General features: G+C 41.2%; 2 protein-coding genes, 1 non-coding gene and 1 pseudogene across 3 annotated transcripts in view; 1 reads left to right on the top strand and 3 right to left on the bottom strand.

The window, feature by feature from the left end:
• The window catches only part of PPP1R36 (protein phosphatase 1 regulatory subunit 36), a 36064-nt gene extending 21669 nt beyond the window's left edge, over nt 1–14395 (bottom strand). The window contains 5 exon segments of the mRNA XM_029237151.1: nt 6414–6461; nt 7965–8039; nt 8877–8944; nt 13752–13846; nt 14350–14395. Of these exon segments, the coding sequence (XP_029092984.1) occupies nt 6414–6461; nt 7965–8039; nt 8877–8944; nt 13752–13846; nt 14350–14395 (332 nt within the window).
• Nucleotides 9210–9370, bottom strand: LOC114905287 (annotated as a pseudogene).
• HSPA2 (heat shock protein family A (Hsp70) member 2) lies at nt 14038–16779 on the bottom strand. The gene has a single exon (XM_029239292.1). It carries the CDS (start codon nt 16434–16436, stop codon nt 14520–14522), a length of 1917 nt encoding a protein of 638 aa, XP_029095125.1. The 5' UTR covers nt 16437–16779; the 3' UTR covers nt 14038–14519.
• Nucleotides 16780–21698: 4919 nt separating this feature from the next.
• On the top strand, nt 21699–21767 carry LOC114905444. The gene has a single exon (XR_003796269.1). It is a non-coding gene; the product is annotated as a small nucleolar RNA SNORD2 (small nucleolar RNA).
• The last annotated feature ends 1884 nt before the right edge of the window (nt 21768–23651 follow it).

Below are 23651 nucleotides of genomic sequence, written 5' to 3'. Positions count from 1 at the left end.
CATCTCTTTGTCAACACAACAGTTTTGAAACAACTTCCTTTAAAATTTTTCTGGGATTGGTTACCCACAAAATCATCATTTTAGAGAAGTACCTCCCATGGGAATGATAAAGTTAACCAGTTTGGTACTTTCTTCTTCCAGGAGTTTTTGCCAACATCCTGGCAATATTCAGGTTGTAGACTAGGTTAGAATCTAAAAGCATATACATGATATCACCTCAAGGGAATGATTTTTTGTATTTTTCTTTCTTTTCAGACCACTGGCACCAAGTTGGTTAGTGGATGTAGAAATTTCTAAACTTTTCATTCTTTCTTGTCCTCTTCTTATCACTGGTCTCCAAGAATTGGGTATTTAGAGGGAAGGTGTGCTGAAATACTGAGGAGGTGGCAGGAAAAAAGAAATGAAAGGATACCAAATGGTGTTGGTGGGTACCTCCAAAGAGAGATGGGGCAGAGAGGAGGCATAGTGATGAAGAGAGCTATCTTCCACAGCTGTATACTTCTGTATTATTTCAGGTTATTTTAATAACAAGAATGTATTGATTATCTGCGTTCCTAAAAAAAAAGTTGATAGAGGAAGAAACAGTACATTGTTGATACATTCTGTTGACAGGCCATTTAGATAGCCTTTAACAAAATCCTCAATTCCCCCAAACATTCAGACATTTTCTAAGAGCTCTCTGAAGTCCATTCTACTTGCTGGATATCTAATGTGTGGCATTAATAGAACCACCCTAAACAAGAACACAAAGTTGTTTTCAGTTTTCTCTTGGACCGTCACAACATTTTGGCCACTTACAAGCCATTGGCTGTTAACTTTCCTAACAGGCTAAAGAAAACTCAGGTCACCAGCCCTTCCCAGGGTTTCTCTTCTCTAGAAGATGAGGGAATATAGATAGAAACACCCAATTTCAGTTAGTGTCAAATGAAATTGCTTCCCTCCTAACCTTGCCTCAGTCCCATCCCTATAATTCAACATTTTTTGCCCTATTAGTTAGTTTGCCTGAGTTGATTTGAGACAAGAGAGCCTTAAGATAAGGAAAGGATACATTTGGATCAGGTCTATGAACTAAGTCAAATGAACTTAGAATTATAAAATCATAAGATCATAGAATTTGGGGGTTAGAAGACATCTAAAAGATCATCTGGTACATGGCTATCATTTTACTGATGGAGAACTAAGGCTCAGAGAGGCTGACCATGTCTCAGTATTTGAAACTTGTGGCAGGTAGTGCCTGCTCTTAGCCAGTAGTCTGGCATTTACTGCGAAACCTCTAGTCCTTATTCTCTGACCTCTGGACACGTCTTCCCACACTTGCCTGAATGGCTTTTCACTTGACTGAAGTCATTCTCCGGATCAGATGGTGAGATGGATGTCTCTTTGTGAGTGTCCTGCCATAGCTCTAAAAGCAGCCTATGTTCACAGTGCATTTGGAATCACTAAGAAGCATCACTAGTAATAATTAAAAATTGTCCTTTGAACTGCACCTCTGATTGGCTCCCAAACCACAGTCTGACCTAGATCTGTACCTTCTTCCGGTCTCCGTAGTCTCCCTCTCAATCTGGCAACACATTTAGAATCACAGACCACACTGTGTTGATGTGATTTCCTAATATCACAGCACAGTCACATCATTTCCCTTTGCCCTGAAATAAATGAGAAAAAGCAGTCGTATTTTCTCCTAGAACCCATCACTAAAATGCGGAGGGCTGGACCACTCCTGGCTTCCACACCAGTTAGAGCTCTTCAGTGGTTACTAGAGTCTTTGGTTAGGCTGTGTTGAAAAACAAGAGAAGTTCGAGGCTTCTGGAGGTGTAGTTTCCTTGGCTGTATGTCCTCAGGGGAGTCCACGACCTTGGCAAACACTCAGACAGGCGGCTGGTTCTCTCCCAGCTGGGAGTAGGGGGCACTTGCAACATGAATGGCTAGGACTACAGACACTGTGTCAGAGAGAAGCATGCCTTGTTGGTTGGCCCATTACTTCCCCATTTAAAACCTTTCAATCCCCCCCCACCCCCGACCCCATGTGGCCTCTGAATAAAGTTTAAATTCGTCAGCATGGTCTGTAAGACCTTTCACGATCTTGCCCTGGTTTAAAACTTCTACTTCCTCTCTTAACACTCGCCTGGAGCTCTACACCCAGCGTACTGACCACTTGCAGTCTCAGATGTGTCTGGGCCTCTGCACGTGCTGTTCCTTCTGCCTAGAACGCACTCTCCTACTCCACAACCAGAGCTCCCTTTGCCTTGCCAACACCTTCTCCTCCTCAGGTCTTAGACAGCGCCTCCCCTGGGAAGCCCTCCCTGTCTCTCCTGTCCACTGGCTTCAGGAAATGCCCCATTTAGGTACTGGGTCAGGGCATTTGGGTGAATGCAGGTTTCCGGAGCCCTGGCCCAGCCCAGTGTGGCAGTGGTGGCAGTTACTGAGGAGGGAGCTGGAAAGGGAGCAGCAATCTCGGGGGAATGAGTCAGGGTCGGTAGCACTGCTACCAAAAGATTCTCCTCCCAGTAGTAGCCTGGGAGGGTCTGGTTTACTTTCAGTAAGGAGAGCGGCATAGATATATCTTCCTGCACCTTCAAATTCCCAAGCTTTCCTGTGTCTATTACTTCCTTCCCACCATACTCAGCGGAAACTCTGCTTCTACCTTTTCCAAGCTAATCTGCGCTCTTGATCCCATTCCCACTTTCCTTCTCTTCTCTTCCATCTCTTTTTTCTACCCAAACAAACTCAAAATTTTCCTACCTTTATAACAAAAGCAACAAAAGTCCCTTCCCTTAGTACTGGATCCCCTAAAGGCTACTGTCGCTTTCCTTTTTCACTGGTAAACTTACTGATGAGAAACTAGCAAAAATAGAGTACTCTTTATCTCAGATTCTTCTCCTCTAGCTACTGTAATCTGATTTCTACTCACTGCCTTCCTGAAATGGCTTCTCACCTAAGTCCCCAGCGACCCCTAAATCCAAAGGCTTCTTTTTGCCCCATCCTGAGCTCTCTTTAGCATCTGACATTGCTGACCACTCCCCACTCAAATTCCCTTTCTTATTTTGCCTTTGAAGGTCTTTGTGTGTCTCAGGGCTTTCCTCCTGACCCTTCTAATCATGCTTTCTCTTCAGTTAGCTCCTCTTTCTTTGCCTGTCTGCTATTCCTGAGGGCCACGTGAAGATACCTTTCAAAACCTTAAGACATACACACGGATTAAGAGACATATCAAACCAACTGCAATGTATGGAAATTGTGTGGATCCTGACTGGAACAAACTTTTAAAATATTAGACAATAGGAGACATCTGGATACAAACTGCATATGTGACAATGTTAAGAAATTACCTTTTGTATTTTTAGGCCAGTAAATAGTAATTTAGTTATAGTTTTTAATAGAGTGCCTATTTTTTTTGAGATATGTACTGAAATACTTATAGATGAAATGATATGATATCTGGAATTTACTTCAAAATAATCAAGGGGTGGAGAAGATGAGGGTATAGATGATACAAAGTTGACCTTAATTTGGTGACTGTTGATGCTATGCTATGGGTATGTGAGGGTTCATTATCCCATTCTCCCTACTTCTGTTTATGTTTGAAATCTTCCAATATAAAAAGTTTTAAATATTTATATTTAGTTAAAATTTTAAAAATAACACTATAAGAGAAAAAAAAGCTGGCAACAAAGTCAGATGTACAATGATTTCAGGTACTGGAATTATCAGTCACAGAATGTAAAATAAATATAATCAGTATGTTGAACACAAAAAAATAAAAATAAGGTGGTAAGCCTTAACACTGGTGCACCGGTGGTCTTTGGGGGCAGAACTGTGGCAGAACCCCCCACTTTCTACTTTGTACATTTATATACTTGTTTTTCAACAAGTATGTGCAACTTTGTAATGAGGAAAAAAGATACGGAAATGGAGAGTAAGTTAAAAATGTATGTGTGTGTATACATACATAAAAGAAGATTTGGAAAGCTATACAATAACTGTTACCATGTTAACAGTCATACTCTTTATGTGGGATTGTCAAGTTTTTTTGGTTGTTTTCGCTTAATGGTATTTTCTGGTTTTTAAAAATAATATGATATTTTAAAACTTATTTCATAATTTTTAGAAGTAGGTATTTCCTAGGCTTCTGGCCTCAGTCAGTTCACTTTCCACTGTAATTCTGCACCGGCCCCTCTCAGGAAAACCAAACCCCTGCTTACTGAATTCTTGACCTGGACATCTCACAGGCAGGTCCAGTCAGCCTGTGGAACGCGCAGATACACAGGGCCGACTGTACTATGTCATTTTATATAAGGGACTTGAGCATCTGCACATTTTGGGACCCGCAGGGGGCGGGGGTGTCTTAGAACCAATCCCCTGCAGATACCAAGGGCCGACTATATCTCAAATTCTGCACACTGAAAAAGTAACCTTGTTACCTTTCACCCCTCCATAAACATACCGGATCTGCCACCTTCCTTGTCTCAATAGACAATGCTGTCACCCACTCAGTGACCCAGACGTTCTTGCCTCCTTCCTCCCTTTGTCTCACAGCCAGTCTTACCAGCTACTTCCCCCTGCACACAAGGCCGGATTTATCTGAGTTGCCTTTAGCATGACTCTTTGACTCTGTTCTCCTGCAAGTCTCCATCTCCCCCTTAGAGTAATGCATAATTGTCTTGTCTCCCGAGTTCTAATCTTGCCCCTCCACGTTACTATGGGAGAGGGCTTTCTAGAGCACAGATGCAATCCCATGACACATGCTCACAAAGGTTTGTGGAGTGACACCAAACAGAACTGGTGTGAGAACAGTGACTGAACAAGCCTCTGCCTCTGCAGCTTCCATTCTTACCACTGTCTCCTCTCCACCTTCTCTGCCTCAGCCCTGTCTCATCACCATGAATTGGGGTGACATAGTGTCTGCAGCATTGTGTCTGAAAAAAAAAAGAGCATGTTCCAGCTCATGAGTCCTCTCTGACTTCAGACCTACATTTTAATGTGTGATGGGACATGCTTAGACTTTAAAAGGGAATCAGTATCTACATTTCCAACAAAGCCAAACATTAACTTTGGCCTAAAACATACAAAAGTCTGCTTTCCTTTTCCTTAACCTCACCCCTAGCAGCTGGACTCCCAAGGTAATCCTAATACTCGGGTTTGCCACACAGTTGCTTAAACACAAAGCAGCTCCACTATGAAAAGGTTGCCCCCATCTATTCTTCATGGTAGTCCTTTCCCCATCTTTAACTACACCCAGTTTGTGTACTTGACACAGTCTGGTGTTTGGGGGGTTTTATTTTTACACTGTTTAAATTGAGGTAGAGCTTCCATTTATGCAGTAAAGCACATAAATCTTAAGTGGACAGCTTGATGAATTTTCTTTTTTTTTTTTAACATCTTTATTGGAGTATAATTGCTTTACAATGGTGTGTTAGTTTCTGCTTTATAACAAAGTGAATCAGTTATACATATACATATGTCCCCATATCTCTTCCCTCTTGCGTCTCCCTCCCTCCCACCCTCCCTACCCCACCCCTCGAGGTGGTCACAAAGCACCGAGCTGATCTCCCTGTGCTATGCGGCTGCTTCCCACTAGCTATCTATTTTACGTTTGGTAGTGTATATATGTCCATGCCACTCTCTCGCTTTGTCACAGCTTACCCTTCCCCCTCCCCTTGATGAATTTTCTACTATGTATATACCCATGTAACCACCACCCAGATCGATATATAGTCCATTTCCAACACCTCAGAAGGTTCTCTTGTACTTTCCCCTGCCAGTTGATAACCCGCAAAAAGTAACCACTATTCTGACCTCTATCAATAGAGTTCTTTTCTTTTGTCTGTTACTGTAAACTTTTATATAAATAAAATCATACAATATTTACATTTTTGTGTCTGGCCTTTTTCATTCAACATTATGTCACACAATCTACCTTTTAAATCATACCATCCCATGTATATTCTCCAAAATCAAGTGGGGAATATACATGGGAAATCAATCAAGCCATTTTAAAGAATAATTTGGTAACGAACCAAAAGAAACTTTAGTTTATGAATATGAATGTTTTATGAATAACAAAGTCAGTGTGAAACTGATATCTGTAAATTTGTTAGTAGGATCATACAGGAAAAAGTGCCACTTGGGGTGGGTTATTATTAGATTAGCACTGAAAAATTAGTTTGAAAAATACTACAAAATAACTTCATTTATAAAGATCAGTATGTAAAAAGTATGGTGCAATTTTTATCATAAGAAGAGAGGATTGAGATGGCCTTTATATATATACGAAGACTGAGAAAAGAAAATATTGGCACTGAAAATTTGCACCCACATTTTCTTGTGCTTTACCGTGTATATTTTGACTCCTGTGATTATCCTGTCTGTCTAATCTCAGAGCTATCTTGCTGTCTTTGTCACTATCTCACATTCACTAAGTATGATGTTTCAGGAGCTACTCGACTGAATCTTCTGTGACATATCTGAGAAGAAAAATTGAACTCACTGCTGTGGAAATGACAGATTACTCAAACACCGAAATAAATATTCCATGAAATGTAAACTTTTGATTTTGACTTTAATATAATGGTTAGCCTTTAAATTATTCATGTTTAAGTGCTATTAAATATTTAATTATATTTATAATGTAACTATAAATTACATCTGCACAGCCAACTCCTTTTCTGACCTCCAGCCCCATTTGACCAACAGCCTAAGAGATGTGTCCACATTATAGCAACCTCAAACACATCACCAGTTTTGCCTCTTTTATTCTGTATATGGGGGAAGGGCAATCCCAGCCAACAAATCACCCAAGCCAGACACCTGGGAGCCAACCTAAGCACCTGCTTCTCCCTCTCCCTTCACTTTCAGGCACTATATGGTATCAATCAATTCTATCCAAACATCCTGTCAATTTCATCTCTTGCATATTTCTTAGTCCTGCACCCTTTTCTCTCTGACTCTGTTTCTTACCTGGATAACTATTTATAAGCCTCCTACAATTAGCCTTCTAATTGGCCCTGTGCCTCTAGTCTTCCTCTGCTTGAATCTATTTGGTTGATTGTACTTGTTCAATAAACATTTGGTGAGTGCCTACTCTGTGAAGTTCTGCAGATGGCTCCAGGGACATGAAGATGACTAAGACAGTTCCTGCCATTGAGGTCTTGCGGTCTATCAGAGGGAGACAGTGTATAAAGTGGAAAGGACTTGGATAAATCTTGGTTCAAAATGTCAGTTCTGCTGCTTACTGGCTGGATGACTTTGGTTCAATGGCTTAGTCTCCCTGAGCCTTGTTTCTTCATCTATGAAATGGAAATATTAGTGCTCACTTTCCATGGCTGTTTTAAGACTCAGAAAAATAAGCAAATGCCTGCGATATAACAGGTGCACAGCAGATAGTGGCTAGTTTTGTTAGTTTAGTGATAAACACTTTTAACAGAGTCAGTCTTTTCTCAATGGAGAATTAAAATTAGTTTTTCTAACCTAATAATTTTACCTTGTAAAATTTACGGTCTACTGCAGCAGGTATAATATATGGTCCCATTAATGTAAAACTCTATTTCTATAACTCAAAAAGGCAATTTTATAAAGTAGTTAAGAATATGGGCTGTTAACCAAGTAGACCTAGATTTAAAACATCTTAATCACCTCTGAGCTGTGTGATTTGGCCAAGTCACTTAGTTTCCTGCACCCTTCTTAACCCTTTGACATCAGCTTCTTCACCTGTAAAAGTGGATTAACACCACGCAGCTGTTCCAAAGGCTTGGTAAACTGATGAGCACGGTGTCTGATACATAGGAGCAGCAGATAAACGTCATAAGAAGGGGATGTCAGGAAGGCTGCCCAAATGGTTATCTCTGCATGCTGCGATTGCAGCAGATCTCTATTTTATTCTTTATACTCTTCTGTGCTGCTTGAATTTTTTTTATCCCAAACACACGTAATGTTCATAAAAGCTGTAATAAAGTTTTGTTAAAATTTACCTTCTGAATTCAAGAGTTCTGGTTTCATCTTTCCAGTACCACATCCCTAATCGTAATCCCAACTGCTGTAAAATGAAACGATTGCGGCAAAGATAAAGGTTCCATTTACAATCCACATGTCACAATGAACTTTTAACAATAATTCTCACTAGTTGCTGTTTAACTCTATTCAATAAAGATGTAGCGTCTTAAACTGTTTTGTTTTTTTTTTTTTAACTTGAAGCCAGGATTTTATCTTTTTTGATTGTTTTGGGGTGTAGTTTCACTAGAAAGGAAGGAAGGGAGGAAAGTAGGGGAGAAAGGAAGGAAGGGAAAGAAGAGAGGAAGGCTAGGAGCCTGTGTCATCTCACCATAGTAATTTACTGATTAACTGGGACTTAGACCACAATAAACTGGTGCCCAAGGCAGCCCCAATCTTTCAGAGGAGTTAGACAGCAACTCTAATCCTGACCCCACCCTTCGGAGGAAGTGGGCGAAGTACCAGGTTATCCTTTCCAAGCCATGGTAGCTACCAGCCTCCAGCCTCTCCTCTGGGGATCCCACCCAGGGCAGGACCGCTTCCTCCGCAGGACGGCTATTTATTTTCCAGCCAACCAATTAGAGGTGGTGCGGTGGAACTTTCCTATACCTAGATATCTGTGGGGGGAGCCGGAATTCAATTCTGACCGTTTGCCGAACGCACCTCCATCGTCTGGTTTTTGTAGACAACTAAGCCCAGGTCTCCTCGAGTGAGGTTCGCCCCAGGCTAAGGCGGCGCCCCTGCCTGGGGAGGACTGAGAGCAGGGCCTTGGCCGAGGGAATGGAAGGCGTCGCTGCACCGCCACCGAGCCCCCGTCGGGCGCCGCGGGCGGGAGGGGGTCGGCTTTCCACCCGCCACGGGCTGGGGGCGGCCCAGGTGCACTTACATCCGGCTAGTCGGCCTGCGAGTCCAACCGCCGCCTCCTCGAATAAAACTCGGGCACACGATACGTGGTCTTCCGCTGGCCGCATTAGACCGACCGTCGCGGAGGCAACTAACTGCCCGTGAGCGCTGAGAAACCCCGCCGACGTTGGGCGGGGGCGGGACCCTGCTTCCTCCGCGGCGGTGGCGGGTGGGCGTCACTGCTGCCCATGCTGACACCTTTGGCTGCTGTGGCTCCCTAGCGTCTCACAGCAAAGCTGCACCGGGGTTCCTTCTTTAGAGGTCAGTTCTTCGTGCCTTCCCACCGAGAAGTCAACTGCATCACTGTTTTTTTTGTTTTTAATTAGAATAACTTTTTTTGTTTGGAGTGGACAGAGCAAGCTCCTATTCCAACTCCCTGCTCCAAAAATCCACTTAGTATGTTATCCTCAGATAGAAGATGTATCAGATATTAAACTAATAAGAACAGATACTACACTTGATCTTAGCCAAAAGGTCTTCAGTTCCTTAGGGAAGCTTCCCCTTTGTTCCAAAGTTTAATAGCACTAAATGAAGTTCAAATCCAGGTTAGAAAAATAAAAACAAATAAAATAAAATATAAAACATACAGGTTGGGACTAGGTTAATTTAGGGCGGGGCGGGGCAGGAGGGGAGCAAGGGAGGAAATAAGGTTTTCAAAACTGGGTTCTGCTGCATAACTAGATGTGGAACCCATTTGAAGATATCCAGATGAGGGGTTTACGAGGCTCTTTAAGGAGTAATGTGTGTAAAGCATCACCCTGTATAAGTACTCAAAATTAGTGTCTCTCAAAGTAGAGAAACTTGCTTTGTATCAATGGGTTTTCAACTGATAGTTCTGTATTTACACTTTTCAAATCATGTGTCTTGTAATTTCTTCTTGCAACTGAGTTGATATGCAGACTGTTTGGTATTTTTTTCCTTCCATCACTGATGTAAGCAATGCTAGATGACACTACATGACTGGGAATGCCTAATATATTCTGCTTTTGTTTTATCCCCACAGCTTAATTAGCGTTAAAGAGATGGTTAGTAAATAGTGATTGTATACTCACATAAACTTTAAAAACATAGCAATAGATATCCCACTGCTTCCCCTTCCCTCCATCCTCCCAGTCTCACTACTTGGTAACACACAATCACTGGTCACAGTCGTATAAAATTGTAATCACCTAGATTCATGTTCCACTCACTTGAGTCCACTGCTGGTAGCTGTTCTGTTTGGCTCAGATATAAGGAAACCTACCTGTATGCTGGCAGTGCTGCTTTCAGGCTGTAGCCTTAGAGGCTGGCTTATTACAAGATGACTCACTTAAAAAGAATTTAGCAAAATATCCCAATCACCAAAAGCTTTTCTCCAAGCAGGGTATTTAACTTTGGGTGGGAAGAGGAGAAATAATGAGTTGAAGCTCCAAAAAGGACTGAGAGAGACCAAGGACTCTCGATAGTACCCATTCCCCACACTTCCAGGCAACTTCTTCAGTTATCTCAATGAGTGAAGAAATGCTAATAGAAAACCAAAGATCTTTTATACCTTACCATGTTTAACTTTAGGCTAAAATACAAAACTAAGGTAAAAATAAAAGCGTTGAGAACCCAGAACAATGACCTACAGAGAAGTTACATGACAAGTTACGTCACATGTGGTAGAGGGACATAATATTTAAAGGAAAGCCTCGATAACTCTTAAGGAACCATCTTATATTTCTGTATCACTAGGCCCTAACAAAAGAGGGAATAAAAAAATTGTTTTTATGGCTCTAAATTATTATTTATTTTAAAAGTGACCCACTCATTTCTTAGGTTAGATTTTTCACCAGTTAGGTTTTTTGTTAAATGGCATGAGAAACTCACAACCTAAAATGGAAATATAATTTTCTTTAAAAAAAAACCCAAAGAATTCATGATGCTATAAAGTAGGGATAAAGGTGCCATCTAAATATTTAATAATTTCAAGTGTCCTGTGAGGGAAAGTTGTTTTTTTTTCTTTTTGGCCTAGTTAAGATAAATTCCTCAGGGTCAAAGAACTCAGAGCATATGACATAGAACTAAGTTGCTGGTCTCAAATTTTAGGCCCAAGATATTAACTGGATATAATGCATGCTTACACTATGAAAAAGTCATAATGGACATATTTTCAAAGTGTTATAATTCTACTTTTAAAACGAACATGTAAGAAAACAGCAATGCCAGTATTTGAATCAGCAACTCCATTTTTGATTGCTTATTTCCCCAACCTTCAATTCACAAACATCCCTATCTATACTTAAAGGGGTGGAGGAAAAGAGTCTATGACTTCATTTGTTCTAAGGGAAAGACATTTCAACATTAAGTATTACTCTATTAAATTTTAGAAATACATATACCCTAAAATATTTCCATCCCAAGAGCTATATCAAGAGTAAAAACTTGTATCTTTCTTTAAAGATCCATAATTTTTCTTCAAGGATTTAAATTCTGTATCTAATTTTAATGCTTAAGGATAGTTCTTCACAACAGTTTTCTCATACCTACTTACACATTATACAGAAGCAACTGAATATTCCTGTTGTTCCTTAACCTAAATATATGTATTTCCTTAGCAATTGTCTTGTGACATATGGATCTGAGACTCTTTAAAATTTCAATTCCAGTGTTCAAAAGCAAGGGAAATATACCCCACAATACAACTTTTATAAACTACATTCAACTTAAAGTAGATGAATACCTTATCATGGGCCCAGTATTTGAGCTTCATAAAAAGAAATCTTTTGATTTCATCTAGATAGCCAGGTTATTATATTCATGTTTAAAGTTGTACATAGGATAAAGAAATTCTTAGCTCTCCTTGACATATTGAATAGGTGATACATTAAATATCCTATTATGCATGCTAAATTTAAAGATGTAAAAAGCACTAATATCTCCTAATACACAAGTCAAGTGCATGAATTTCCATTACACATATCAAATTAATGATAAAAAAACTTAGGGTAAGCTTGTTTTGAAATTTCATACATCTGAAATACTGTAAACAACCTGCTATGTCTTATTTTGACAGGTGTATAGATTCATTGCCTCAAAACAGCCATTTTGTTAATCAGACATCCAGATAAGAAAAAATTAAGTCCCCATTCTGATAAATGTACGTTTTCAATCCCTTAGCATTCTATACGTATTGCATTAGCTTTAGTCATGACCACTAGTCCCTAGCATAACATTACTTTCAAGTTCAAGTGATGCTAATTATTCCTTAAACTGTAATGTAGCCTCATCCTAAGATCAAGTACTTTTTCCATTATCATTTGACTACAGCTGATCTAAAATCTGCTAAGGAGTTCCCAGGAGTTATCGAGTTACCAGTTTCAACTGACCCCTGGAAACACTGAACGGCTACTTCAGTGGCTTTATCTTAGCAATATTCAGATCTAGGTAAATTTGAGAAGACAGAATTAAAAACACTCAAGGCTAGGACTTTTACAAATTACTTTTCAAAATAATGGAAAATGAAGTATCTACATAGATTGATGTTAGTGTTACAGCAGGTTACCAGAGACCAGGCCAAAGAGAATACCATTGGTCATTTTTCTGATACTTTAAAAACTAATCTCTCCCAAACTGAGGTCTAAAATGAGTCATACTAATACCAAATTGCACTTACAGAAAGACTCCATTATACTTTATATACTTTGAAGTTAGAGCAAGGGATAAACACTTTCAATAAAGGACTAATAAAAGGTTAAGAATGAGTGTTATCTTGGTAAAAACTCATGTTAAACGTCACTCTAAGGCTACTAATCACCTGATTCTGTTAGTACCAAGGTAGTTTGTCAAATATTTATACGATGCTATCTGCAGTCAATGAAACACCCTAAACGCCTCCTTGCTGAAAACTTTCCACCCTGGCATGAGCACTGAAAAACCCAAGTTATGTCCAGCTTTCAGAGTGTAAAGAGCAACTACCTTTTTAAAAATGTTTATTTTGAAGCAATTTCCAGCTGCCTTTTTACCTCCCCACCCCACCCAAATGAGACCTGCTAAAAACGGAAAAAAGTATACATAAAAAGAGTCAGCTCTTCTGTGAGAGGATCATTACTAAAGCTCAATATTTTTAGGCTGCTTTGTTCTCTCGTTTTTATATTATTTCAAAAATTAATCTCTGCATGATATGGAAGTGTCCACTACTAAATTAAAAATTAGCTTCTATAAGTCACTGTTATGAGCAACATGAAGCAAATCTACATCACTTGGAAGAAGATATTAAAATGTCTGTATGGTGAAAACACTAGGTTAACTATGCATTTTCCAATCAGCTTTTACTGAATTTCTTCCACATTCTCCTTAAAGAGAATCAATCAGAACAAAGCAAATGTGTCATTCCACTAAAATATGAACCCCCCCCCCCGCAAGGATATGGATTTTAAAGCTTAAGCCCAGGATAATGGATCTCAAAGGGTTGTAATATTCCTATGTGACAATCGCAAATCGGAAATACTGAAAAATGGACAAGTTGTATATTGACGAAATACAGGACTATCTTGCAGTTTGTCTTTTAAAAAAGAAATATATTCTAGTCATTTAAGGCAGGTATTGAAAATGCATTATGATTCTCAAATCAGAAGAAAAAACTATATTATCTTCCTCTAACCTGCAAGTAATTTAACTGCTGAAAACATATTCTTCTTGAATTTGCCATAAGCCCAGAAGTTGAGCTGTTTTACTAGAAAATTAAAGTTAACAAATTTGACTAAATTTGGAGTCAGTATTAAGTGGCTTTAACGTTTGCCTGCTGGATCTTGTTTCAGGCACCTGTATGTTGCAGAAAGACAACACCTGCCCCAGCTTTCGTTTAGAGAAAGAATCTTTCTGTACTTAACCCTGGAACATACCTTGTATTCTGTTGGAATATTCAGGTGGATTTTCACTTGAATACTTAAGCCAAGCCTTAGGAGTTTGGGTATACTGTCAGACCCCAGTCTGGTTTCTGTATTAAAAGGGGGGAAAACGTTTACCCAGATCTTTTCCCCTTAAGTTGCTGGTAATTCAAAGCAGGAACCTCATCAGAAAATTAGGCAACACTGAGTTAGATAAATTTCATCTTCTACTAATATCTTAGTTAAAGACTCACATGGGTAAAACAGAAAGAAGGGAAAATTGAAAACTCCAACACAATAATTTTTAGATCAATTTCAGCTTTACTTTTAAATTTGTACTTATGCATTTGTTTATAAAAAGTATGCCTGTCCTTAACATTACTGCAATGTTCACTTTCCTCTTAAAGTAGTACATAAAAATAAACAATTCAAGCTTCTGTATATTTTATTGTTACCAAGCTTCCACGGAACATGTGTGCAAACTTCAGGTTTCCCATCTCAAAACTCCACGTACAAACTAAGCTAACCAAAAACGCTCAAGTCAGCAAATACGCAAAATGCATTAAAGAGAAACCTCAAATAATGTTTTAAAAAGCCAAACTTTAGAACTAACCTTTTATAATTAAACTAAGTTGTTGCACCTTTCCTTTCATATGCATACACCGGGCTAAACACTTCCAACAATAGATCTCATACTTGGCACAAGGACATTTCAAAGAAAAAACAAAAACAAAAGGAAAAAGAGAGAAAGGAAAAGAGGTTTACGCTGACTCGAGTCCAAGTTTAGTCCACTTCCTCGATGGTCGGTCCCCCGGAGGCTCCTGAACCACCGCTGCCGCCGCCGCCAGGGCCGCCTTGGTAAAGTTTGCTGATGATGGGGTTGCAAACTCTTTCGAGCTCTTTCTGCTTGTGTTCATACTCATCTTTTTCCGCCATCTGGTTTCGGTCAAGCCAGTTGATCACCTCCTGACACTTGTCGAGGATCTTGCTTCTGTCCTGTTCGCTAATCTTGCCCCTCAGTTTCTCGTCTTCCACCGTCTGCTTCATGTTGTAGGTATAGGACTCCACGGCGTTTTTGGCGGCCACTCGGTCGCGATTGGCCTCATCTTCCGACTTGTACCGCTCCGCCTCCTGCACCATCCGGTCAATGTCGTCCTTGCTCAGACGACCCTTGTCGTTGGTAATGGTGATTTTGTTTTCTTTACCGGTGCTCTTGTCGGCGGCGGTGACGTTGAGGATGCCATTGGCGTCGATGTCGAAGGTGACCTCGATCTGGGGGACCCCGCGGGGCGCCGGGGGAATCCCGGTCAGGTCGAACTTGCCTAGCAGGTTATTGTCTTTCGTCATGGCCCGTTCGCCCTCGTACACCTGCACCAGCACGCTGCTCTGGTTGTCTGAGTAGGTGGTGAAGGTCTGCGTCTGCTTGGTGGGGATCGTGGTGTTCCTTTTGATGAGTGGAGTCATGACGCCGCCAGCCGTCTCAATGCCCAGCGACAACGGGGTCACGTCGAGTAGCAGCAGGTCCTGCACGTTCTCTGACTTGTCCCCGATGAGAATGGCCGCCTGCACCGCGGCTCCGTAGGCCACCGCCTCGTCAGGGTTGATGCTCTTGTTCAGCTCCTTGCCATTGAAGAAATCCTGCAGCAGCTTCTGGATCTTGGGGATGCGAGTGGAGCCGCCCACCAGCACGATCTCCTGGATCTGGCCCTTGTCCAGCTTGGCGTCGCGCAGCGCCTTCTCCACCGGCTCGAGGGTCCCGCGGAACAGGTCGGCGTTGAGCTCCTCGAAGCGGGCACGGGTGATGGACGTGTAGAAATCCACGCCCTCGTAGAGCGAGTCGATCTCGATGCTCGCCTGAGTGGACGAGCTCAGGGTGCGCTTGGCTCGCTCGCAGGCGGTGCGGAGTCGCCGCACGGCGCGCTTGTTGGGTGCAATGTCCTTCTTGTACTTGCGCTTGAACTCCTCCGCCAAGTGGCTCACCATGCGGTTATCGAAGTCCTCACCGCCCAGGTGGGTGTCGCCAGCCGTGGACTTCACCTCGAAGATGCCGTCCTCGATGGTCAGGATGGACACGTCGAAGGTGCCTCCGCCCAGGTCGAAGATGAGTACGTTCTTCTCGCCGCCCGCGGAGCCCTTCTTGTCCAGGCCGTAGGCGATGGCCGCCGCCGTGGGCTCGTTGATGATGCGCAGCACGTTGAGGCCCGTAATGGTGCCCGCGTCCTTGGTGGCCTGGCGCTGCGAGTCATTGAAATAGGCCGGGACGGTGATGACCGCGTTCTGCACCTTGCCCCCCAGGTAGGCTTCGGCGATCTCCTTCATCTTAGTGAGGACCATGGAGGAGATCTCCTCCGGGAAGAAGGTCTTGATCTCTCCCTTGTACTCAACCTGCACTTTGGGCTTCCCTCCCTCGCTCACCACCCGGAATGGCCAGTGCTTCATGTCCGACTGCACTGTGGCGTCCTCGAACTTCCGACCGATCAGCCTCTTGGCATCGAAGATGGTGTTGGTGGGGTTCATGGCCACCTGGTTCTTGGCGGCGTCCCCGATAAGGCGCTCGCTGTCGGTGAAGGCCACGTAGCTAGGGGTGGTGCGGTTGCCCTGGTCGTTGGCAATGATCTCCACCTTGCCATGTTGGAAGACCCCCACGCACGAGTAGGTGGTGCCCAGGTCGATGCCGATAGCCGGGCCGCGGGCAGACATCCTGACTGAGACAGGCAAGTGACGTTAGACGACAACACCTAGGGCAGAAAATCCGCTGCCTCAAGTAACGGCCGCCTCGCACCAAGCACAGCGAGCGCAACAACCGTCTCCCTCTCCCCTTGCTCGGCTCCCCACTCTTATAGTCTCCTCCCTGCCGCCTTCAGAGCCAATCCGCTCTCGGGACCGCCCGCCACAGGCTTGCCTGGGCCGGAGTGACCCGCCTGCGGCCCAACAGACTTCTAGTTGGGTGAGGGGCGGGACTACGGCCCGCGCGAGGATGCGACGGGCGGACGTTATGCAAGTGAGGCCCCGCCCACGCGCCCCAGGTGGTCAGTTGCCTCCGAGGCTCACTAGCAACCGGCGGCTTGGGGGCTTCAGGCTCGCGCCCCACGCGTTTTCGCGATCTTCGCCTTTCCTAAGGCGGGATTCGTCGACGTCCGTTGGATTGGCAGGAAACGCGGCCAATAAGCAGCGCGGACTCCCAAGTAGGGTGGGGAAGGAAGTGCTGGGGCGTGGCGCCGGGAGGAGGCGCGGAAGGGGAGCGCCGAGAGGGGAGCTACCTTGGCCGATCGTTCAGTTCTTAAGGCCTGAAATGCCGTCCAGTTCCTAGTGTGTCCACCAACCTAGCTCGTAGGGGCGGGGTAATTCATTCTGAGTTGGTGGCCAGTAGGAACTAGGGCCAGAGCAGGCATTTTTCTTCCGCCGGCGCGTGGGCGTTGGCTTGGCTTGGCCTGGGCGTTGGCTTGGCTTGGCCTGGGCCTGAGGGCCGCTCTTGACCCCTGGGAGGAGCGGGCGTAGGGGGGTTAGACAAAGAGAAATGACGCGGAAGTTCCTAGGCTGGGCCGTCGGCCTCCTGGAATTTAATTTTGCGTGCTTCGCAGCGTCTCAGTGGGTGTGAACGCTGGATAAAAACTGCCTGGCGGGCGGGGACAGCAGGAGCCCGGGAGAGCGCCCGGAGAGGCCGACCGTTTTTCCGCGCCGCGCGCGAGGCGGCCTGCAGAGTGGGAGACGAGATTGGTTGCAACTCGTCTTCCCAAAAGTGTAAACTTTCTCGACCTCGCTTTCCGTTTTCCCAGCTTGTCCTGCCACTTTAAGCGTCCTAGTATCACCTCCCTGTTCTCTCCACTGCTTTCTTTATTTTCCGTTTCAAGTGCTTTAAACGCCGCTTTGAGTTCTTCACGAGGAAGTCTATAGTCAAAACCCACAGTTTGAAGTACCATAAAATAACCCAGCCTCAACGCCTCTCACGATTCTCTCAACCCCAGGTTAAGCATGCGCGATCATGTTTATGACTGAGTTATGTTTATGAATGAGCTCAACTGAGTGAGATTATTTTCTTTAGCTATGCTGAAGTTACACTAGAGGCGTAAACTCTTCAGAGAAGGTAGATGAAAAGGAGCGCAACTTATTCTATAACGTTTAAGAGTAATATATGGGAGTAGGTCTGGAAGTATTGTCTGGCACCAAGTGATAGGTGGTAGAAGCAGTCTCCTATAAATGGGCTCCGGAAGGAGGACAGTAACAAAACAGCGATAACCCTTCACATTATGTGGGGAAGTTGGAGACAGTCATTCAATTAGCTTTAAGAAGTCCCAGGATGTGAGGTAAAAGACAAATGCAAAAATAATCTGTCTTTATGAGGTTGAAAGCCCAATAAATAGATAAAAATAATTCGAGGGGCTTCCCTGGTGGCGCAAGTGGTTGGGAGTCCGCCTGCCGATGCAGGGGACGCGGGTTCGTGCCCCGGTCCGGGAAGATCCCACATGCCACGGAGCGGCTTGGCCCGTGAGCCATGGCCGCTGAGCCTGTGCGTCCGGAGCCTGTGCTCCGCAACGGGAGAGGCCACAGCAGTGAGAGGCCCGCGTACTGCAAAAAAAATAAATAAATAAATAAAAAATAATAATTTGAGAGAAGTGCTATAGGGAACACAGAGGCGGGGGCACATCCAGACAGGGTAAAGTATGTTCCTGAGGGCTTCCTGGAAGAGGTGACATGCCTGGGCCAGGTGCTGACCTTTGCCGTTCTTTGCATGGGTTGTAGCATGGGCAAAGACGAGAGCGGCGTGAGCTGGCGGCAACTACAAGGTCAGTGCGGAAGATTAGTGTCACTACATGGGGAGGGATACGAACCAGAAACAGTCTCTTCAGGAGGACAAGATACATTTAAAAGCTTTATGTGCCGTGATATTTTTCCTGAGGCTGTGGGAAGGGGAAACTCCTTTGAAGGAGGCTAATGTATAGTTAATATCAAAGTTGTTTAGGACAGTGCTCGAGAAAAGTTTCTGAGAGACGCAAAAGTTATCTGTGACCAAAAAGTAATGTTGACAGAATCCAATTAAGTCAATCAATGGACATTCAAGTTTCTTTTATCTAGTTGTGTATGTAATTTCCAATTTTTAAAAACACATCTATTAATTTGTAAATCTCATTTCACAATTCACATCTCTTTTTCCACGAAAGAAGTTCAGGAAAAAATTTGAACCAGGAAAACTTTTTTTTTTTTAATTAGGAAAACAAAGATCAAACCAAGAAGTTTCTATTGAAGTTGCCTTAAATTTTGAGTACAGATTTCTTGATTTTATTCTTAGAAATTCTTGTCTTTTGTGTAGTTAAAAAAGGGAGTGGAGGGAATTAGTGGGCTGGAGAGCAATACAAATTCTTTGTAGAACTAATGATATGATGTAATTTAGGGACAGGGTCCCGACTACAACTGAAAGCAGAAGAGAATTGTGAGAAACACAATCTCTTCAGATCTCTTGTGTTCAGACAGTCCTCACACGCTTACCTCAAGCAAAGCAAGATTGCAAAAAAGCAGACATGCCAGTTCTTAACGCAAACACTAAAATTACAGCTTCAGAAGGGAGAGGTTCTTTTGTATAGTAACTATGTCCTGTATGCACAGTTATTGCAAACAAATCTTGCAATCTAACTACCACATTCATCTTTTTTTAAAATTTATTTTATTTATTTTTGGTTGCATCGGGTCTTCGTTGTGGTACATGGGCTTCTCATTGCAGTGGCTTGACTTGTTGTGGAGCACGGGCTCTAGGCTCATGGGCTTCAGTAGTTGTGGCACGTGGGCTCAGTAGTTGTGGCTCGCAGGCTTTAGAGCACAGGGTCTGTGTCCAGTAGCTGTGACACACGGGCTTAGTTGCTCCGCGGCATGTGGGATCTTCCCGGACCAGGGCTTGAACCCGTGTCTCCTGCATTGGCAGGCGGATTCTTAACCACTGCACCACCAGGGAAGTTCCACATTCATCTTTAACACAGCTTTCTGAAACCAGAGTAGCAATTTTATCTGTATTTTCATTAGGTATATGTATTTTTCCTGCTGTAACTTTTCACCTAGTAAATTGATATTTCATAAGTTTCATACTTTAAATAGCATCCTGAGCTTTTCTCAAAAAGACACAGTATTTGCATTTTTATTTCCTATGAAATAAACTTTTACAATCCTAGAACATTATCATATACTGACCATTCTTGGAGTTTTTATATTTTTCCTTATTTGTATTGATTTTTAAAAAATGTTCTTTTCTATTTGATGATTGTGGCTCATAATTCATTAAACATGTAGCCCATTAAAAATGGTCAAATTAGCAAATTTATGATCCAGTGAAATTCATCAATGCCAGTAATGGTGCGGCAAAACAGGTAAACCCTACTGGTGGGAATGTAAAATAGTACAATCTTTCTGGAGGGCAATGTGACAATATATTTTCTTTACCTTAAGTATGATCATACCCTTCATTTAGCATTACTCTGTGGAATTTATCCTAAGGAAATAATATAACATGCAGGTATATTATTTATGATAACAATGATAAAAGAGAAATGGCTTAAATATCTGACAATAAGAAAATGATTTTTTGAATTATAGTCATGGATTATTATGTAGCCCTAAAAATTGTTTACAAGATTTTTAATGATATGGGAAAATGTTCTTGGTATAATTAAGGGGAAAAATAAGATACAAGGCTTTTGTATATTCTTATCCTATATGTAGGATAATCATATATATGAAAATTGCATAAAAATGGTTATCTTTAGAGGGTAGGATTATCAGTAATTTTTCTAAATTTTCTTGTACTTTTACAATTGATTTTTCAAGCTTGACTATTAACATTCAACTGAAAGTTTGCTAATCCTACTGTTTACATAGAAATTACTACTGATTTTCAACAGGTGTAATCTGACAGATTATAAATACTAGGGTGTTTCAAAATATTTTTAAAATCCAAGGACTGAGATTTTATACAGTCTAGAAAAAGCAAGAGCTTTAATATGTATCAAATTTTCTCTGATTAATTCCCCATACCCAGAAGAGTACCTGGAAAACAGTAGTAATTTACTAGCTCAATGTTTATTAAAAGTGACCTGAGGCATATTATTTAACAACAAAAAAAAAAAACTGGAAATAATAACTTGTTTTTTCCTGTATAAGAGGAAGGTTCTCTGCCTACCTCTTATATTTCTGAACTAAATAATACTGCAGAGACCAAAAGTTGAAACAAATTTACATCTGAAAATATTTGTACCTAGAGATACAAAGATGAATAAGATGAGGTCTAAAACTGTGTGCTTGGGTAGTCAGGCCTGCCCTAAGGAGACTAAGTGAGCAAGAATACATTTTTTTCCAGAATTACTAGGAAAAAAATTTACAGATTTTCTGGAACCCTCTCAATCCCTACCCAGGCACAACCTTCATAAAGGTTGTGGATTGTTTTGAAGAGGTAATGTTGGCCCGAAGAGAAGGTGGAGTCAGTAGCAGCCTATAATTTGAGGACCTATCAGCAAACTGGAGTTCAACTATTACATTTAAGATCTCTATAAATACTACAATTTTATAATTCTTTGGATGTACCTTGTCCCAAAACATTTCTCCAGTCACCTGTCACTCTAGGAAAAATTTCACCATCTGTTTCTTTGAGTCTTAAGAAACTCAGTCTTTGAAAGTTCTAATTGAACTGTAGATACACAGTAGCCTGGGGTAGGACACTACCATGCTTAGCCTTGTATGGCTAAGCATGGTAGTGCTTGTATGGAAGGCTAAGCGTCCCAAACCTGGAAGAGAGGCTTTTCCAGAAAAGAAGTGAATCTGTGCAATAGCAGACAAACTATACCTTCTTCAGTTTTGTAGAGTGCTAATCTCGAGGACAGACCTTTGTGGAATAGTCTGAAATAATCTGAAAGAAGTGAAGCTGTTGTCTTACAAGTGGAGACTAAGATTCAACAGGCCATTATTGCTAATGCTTATTAACTTCTGTGAAATTATGGCAATTATCTTTCAGGACTTACCTGAAATGAAGAGAAATCTCATTGCTTATCACTTGAAAAAAGAAAAACAACGTCTTAAACTGAAAATGAACAAAATGAATTATATTGGTAAGGAAGTTATTTCTCTGAATAAATTATTTTGAGAAATGGATTAACCCTCTAAAAGAACTAAATACTATGTCAGTGGATTTTTATAAATAATTATCTATTTTTATATTATGAGGAAACCTAATTTGTTGCCGTTTGTGTTTGCTCTGAGATAGTACTTTTCTAGTCATTCTATATTGAAAGAAACCAGGATTTGGAAATAAGAATTTTAGTTAATCTTTGTGCACTTCATAAGCTGCTCAGAAATACCATAATTAGCTATATCAAATACTTTATTATTTTGGTATTATAGAATGAAAAGGATTGATAACTTTTCAATCAAATAATTTTTTTGAAAGAGCCAGGTTGGAAAAGTACAGTATAAATAAAAGTAATATACAGACATTTTAACTTCTGGACATAGAGGAGGAAATTTTATTAGGTAAAGCAATGGATTAAAAAAGTAACAAAAATTCTCTATGTAACCCAGTAACTCCATTTTATACTAATATACAGAAAATAATCACATTATGGAATGCATTTATATCACTTATAATTACTGTAATTCATTACATTTGTAGTTTAGTACAGTCAGAATTTAAGCCATATTTCTTTTGTAAATCTAATTCCACCAGTAAATCAAAAATTATCTGTTGAGTTTCTATTATATTGATCTGACACCTTTAACAATTGATAGTATTCATCTTTACTGTTTCCTATTTATTTGTTAGAAGTCTGCAGTTCTATATGCTTCTTCATGTTTCTAGATGACTAGCTATAGTTTTTGTTTTTGTTTTAGACTCTAACACTTTAAGCTTATTTGTTATATTTCTCTTAAAGCAGGTGAATTCATATGAATTTGAAGTCTTTAGTGGATTTCTCATCTCCCTTTTCACCCCTGTACCCATTATCACATTCTAATTAACTCTTTCTGATTTTTTGTTAGTCTAATTATTAGAATGAATAGTCATGTTACTCCTACTTTATAGCTAGAGATGTTAATTGACTTAAATTCTTCATCTGCTATTATATATACTCTAAGTTAGATCTCTTTGTGTAACTCCTTATTATAACATTTGAAAACGTAGGCATAAAAACAAAATAAACATTTCTGAAAATATATAACATCTTGATATTGCAGAAGAAACAATAATAATAATATTGATGATGATATTGAGTTGGGTATGCTGTTAACCAAAACTACAAATATACTCACAATATGGAAATAATATGGCTATAAGATTCATATGGTTGAGAAATGTGTATCTATCTATCTTCAGGTTAAAATATTATCAAACATTTCATTTTCCCATGAAAGGTTTTTTAAACATGTTAACCATTGTTTCATTCAATACTTAGTTGAATTTTATCTTGAAATTTTAAAGCTGAGAAGCATGGTATTTTATATCAATACCAAGAAAAATGTTTAACAGAAGCTTATTCTGCCTTTTTAGGTTACATTGCTAAGTTGAGAAGAAAATAATGTGTCTTAAGATACATTCTTCTTGGTTGTCTGTGATTTGTGAAAATATACCACTGTTGAAATAATACCACTTCTGTTTTTCCTTCAAGTAACAGACTTAAAAGGGAGCCTCATTAATATTAATAATCAAGTTTGTGACTGGTATATACAGTGAAAAAAGAAGAAAGGCAAATGTTACATTACAGTAAGCAATAACTAGATTATCTTTTCTTGGTAAAATATTGGTCTTACACGATTTTTTCTCTGTACCCACATCTTTTTTTTTTTTTTTTGCGGTACGCGGGCCGTTCACTGTTGTGGCCTCTCCCGTTGAAGAGCAACAGGCTCTGGACGTGCAGGCTCAGCGGCCATGGCTCACGGGCGCTGCCT

This window comes from Monodon monoceros, unplaced genomic scaffold (assembly GCF_005190385.1).
Source record: "Monodon monoceros isolate NGI ecotype Baffin Bay Population unplaced genomic scaffold, NGI_Narwhal_1 Super_Scaffold_21, whole genome shotgun sequence".
Lineage (NCBI taxonomy): Eukaryota > Metazoa > Chordata > Mammalia > Artiodactyla > Monodontidae > Monodon > Monodon monoceros.
Note: the sequence above shows the minus strand (reverse complement) of the source record. Positions and strands in the feature narration are given on the sequence as shown.

Excerpts from the sequence above, each read along its gene's own strand:
- HSPA2 (XM_029239292.1), bottom strand. The coding sequence starts at position 16,436 with ATGTCTGCCCGCGGCCCGGCTATCGGCATCGACCTGGGCACCACCTAC.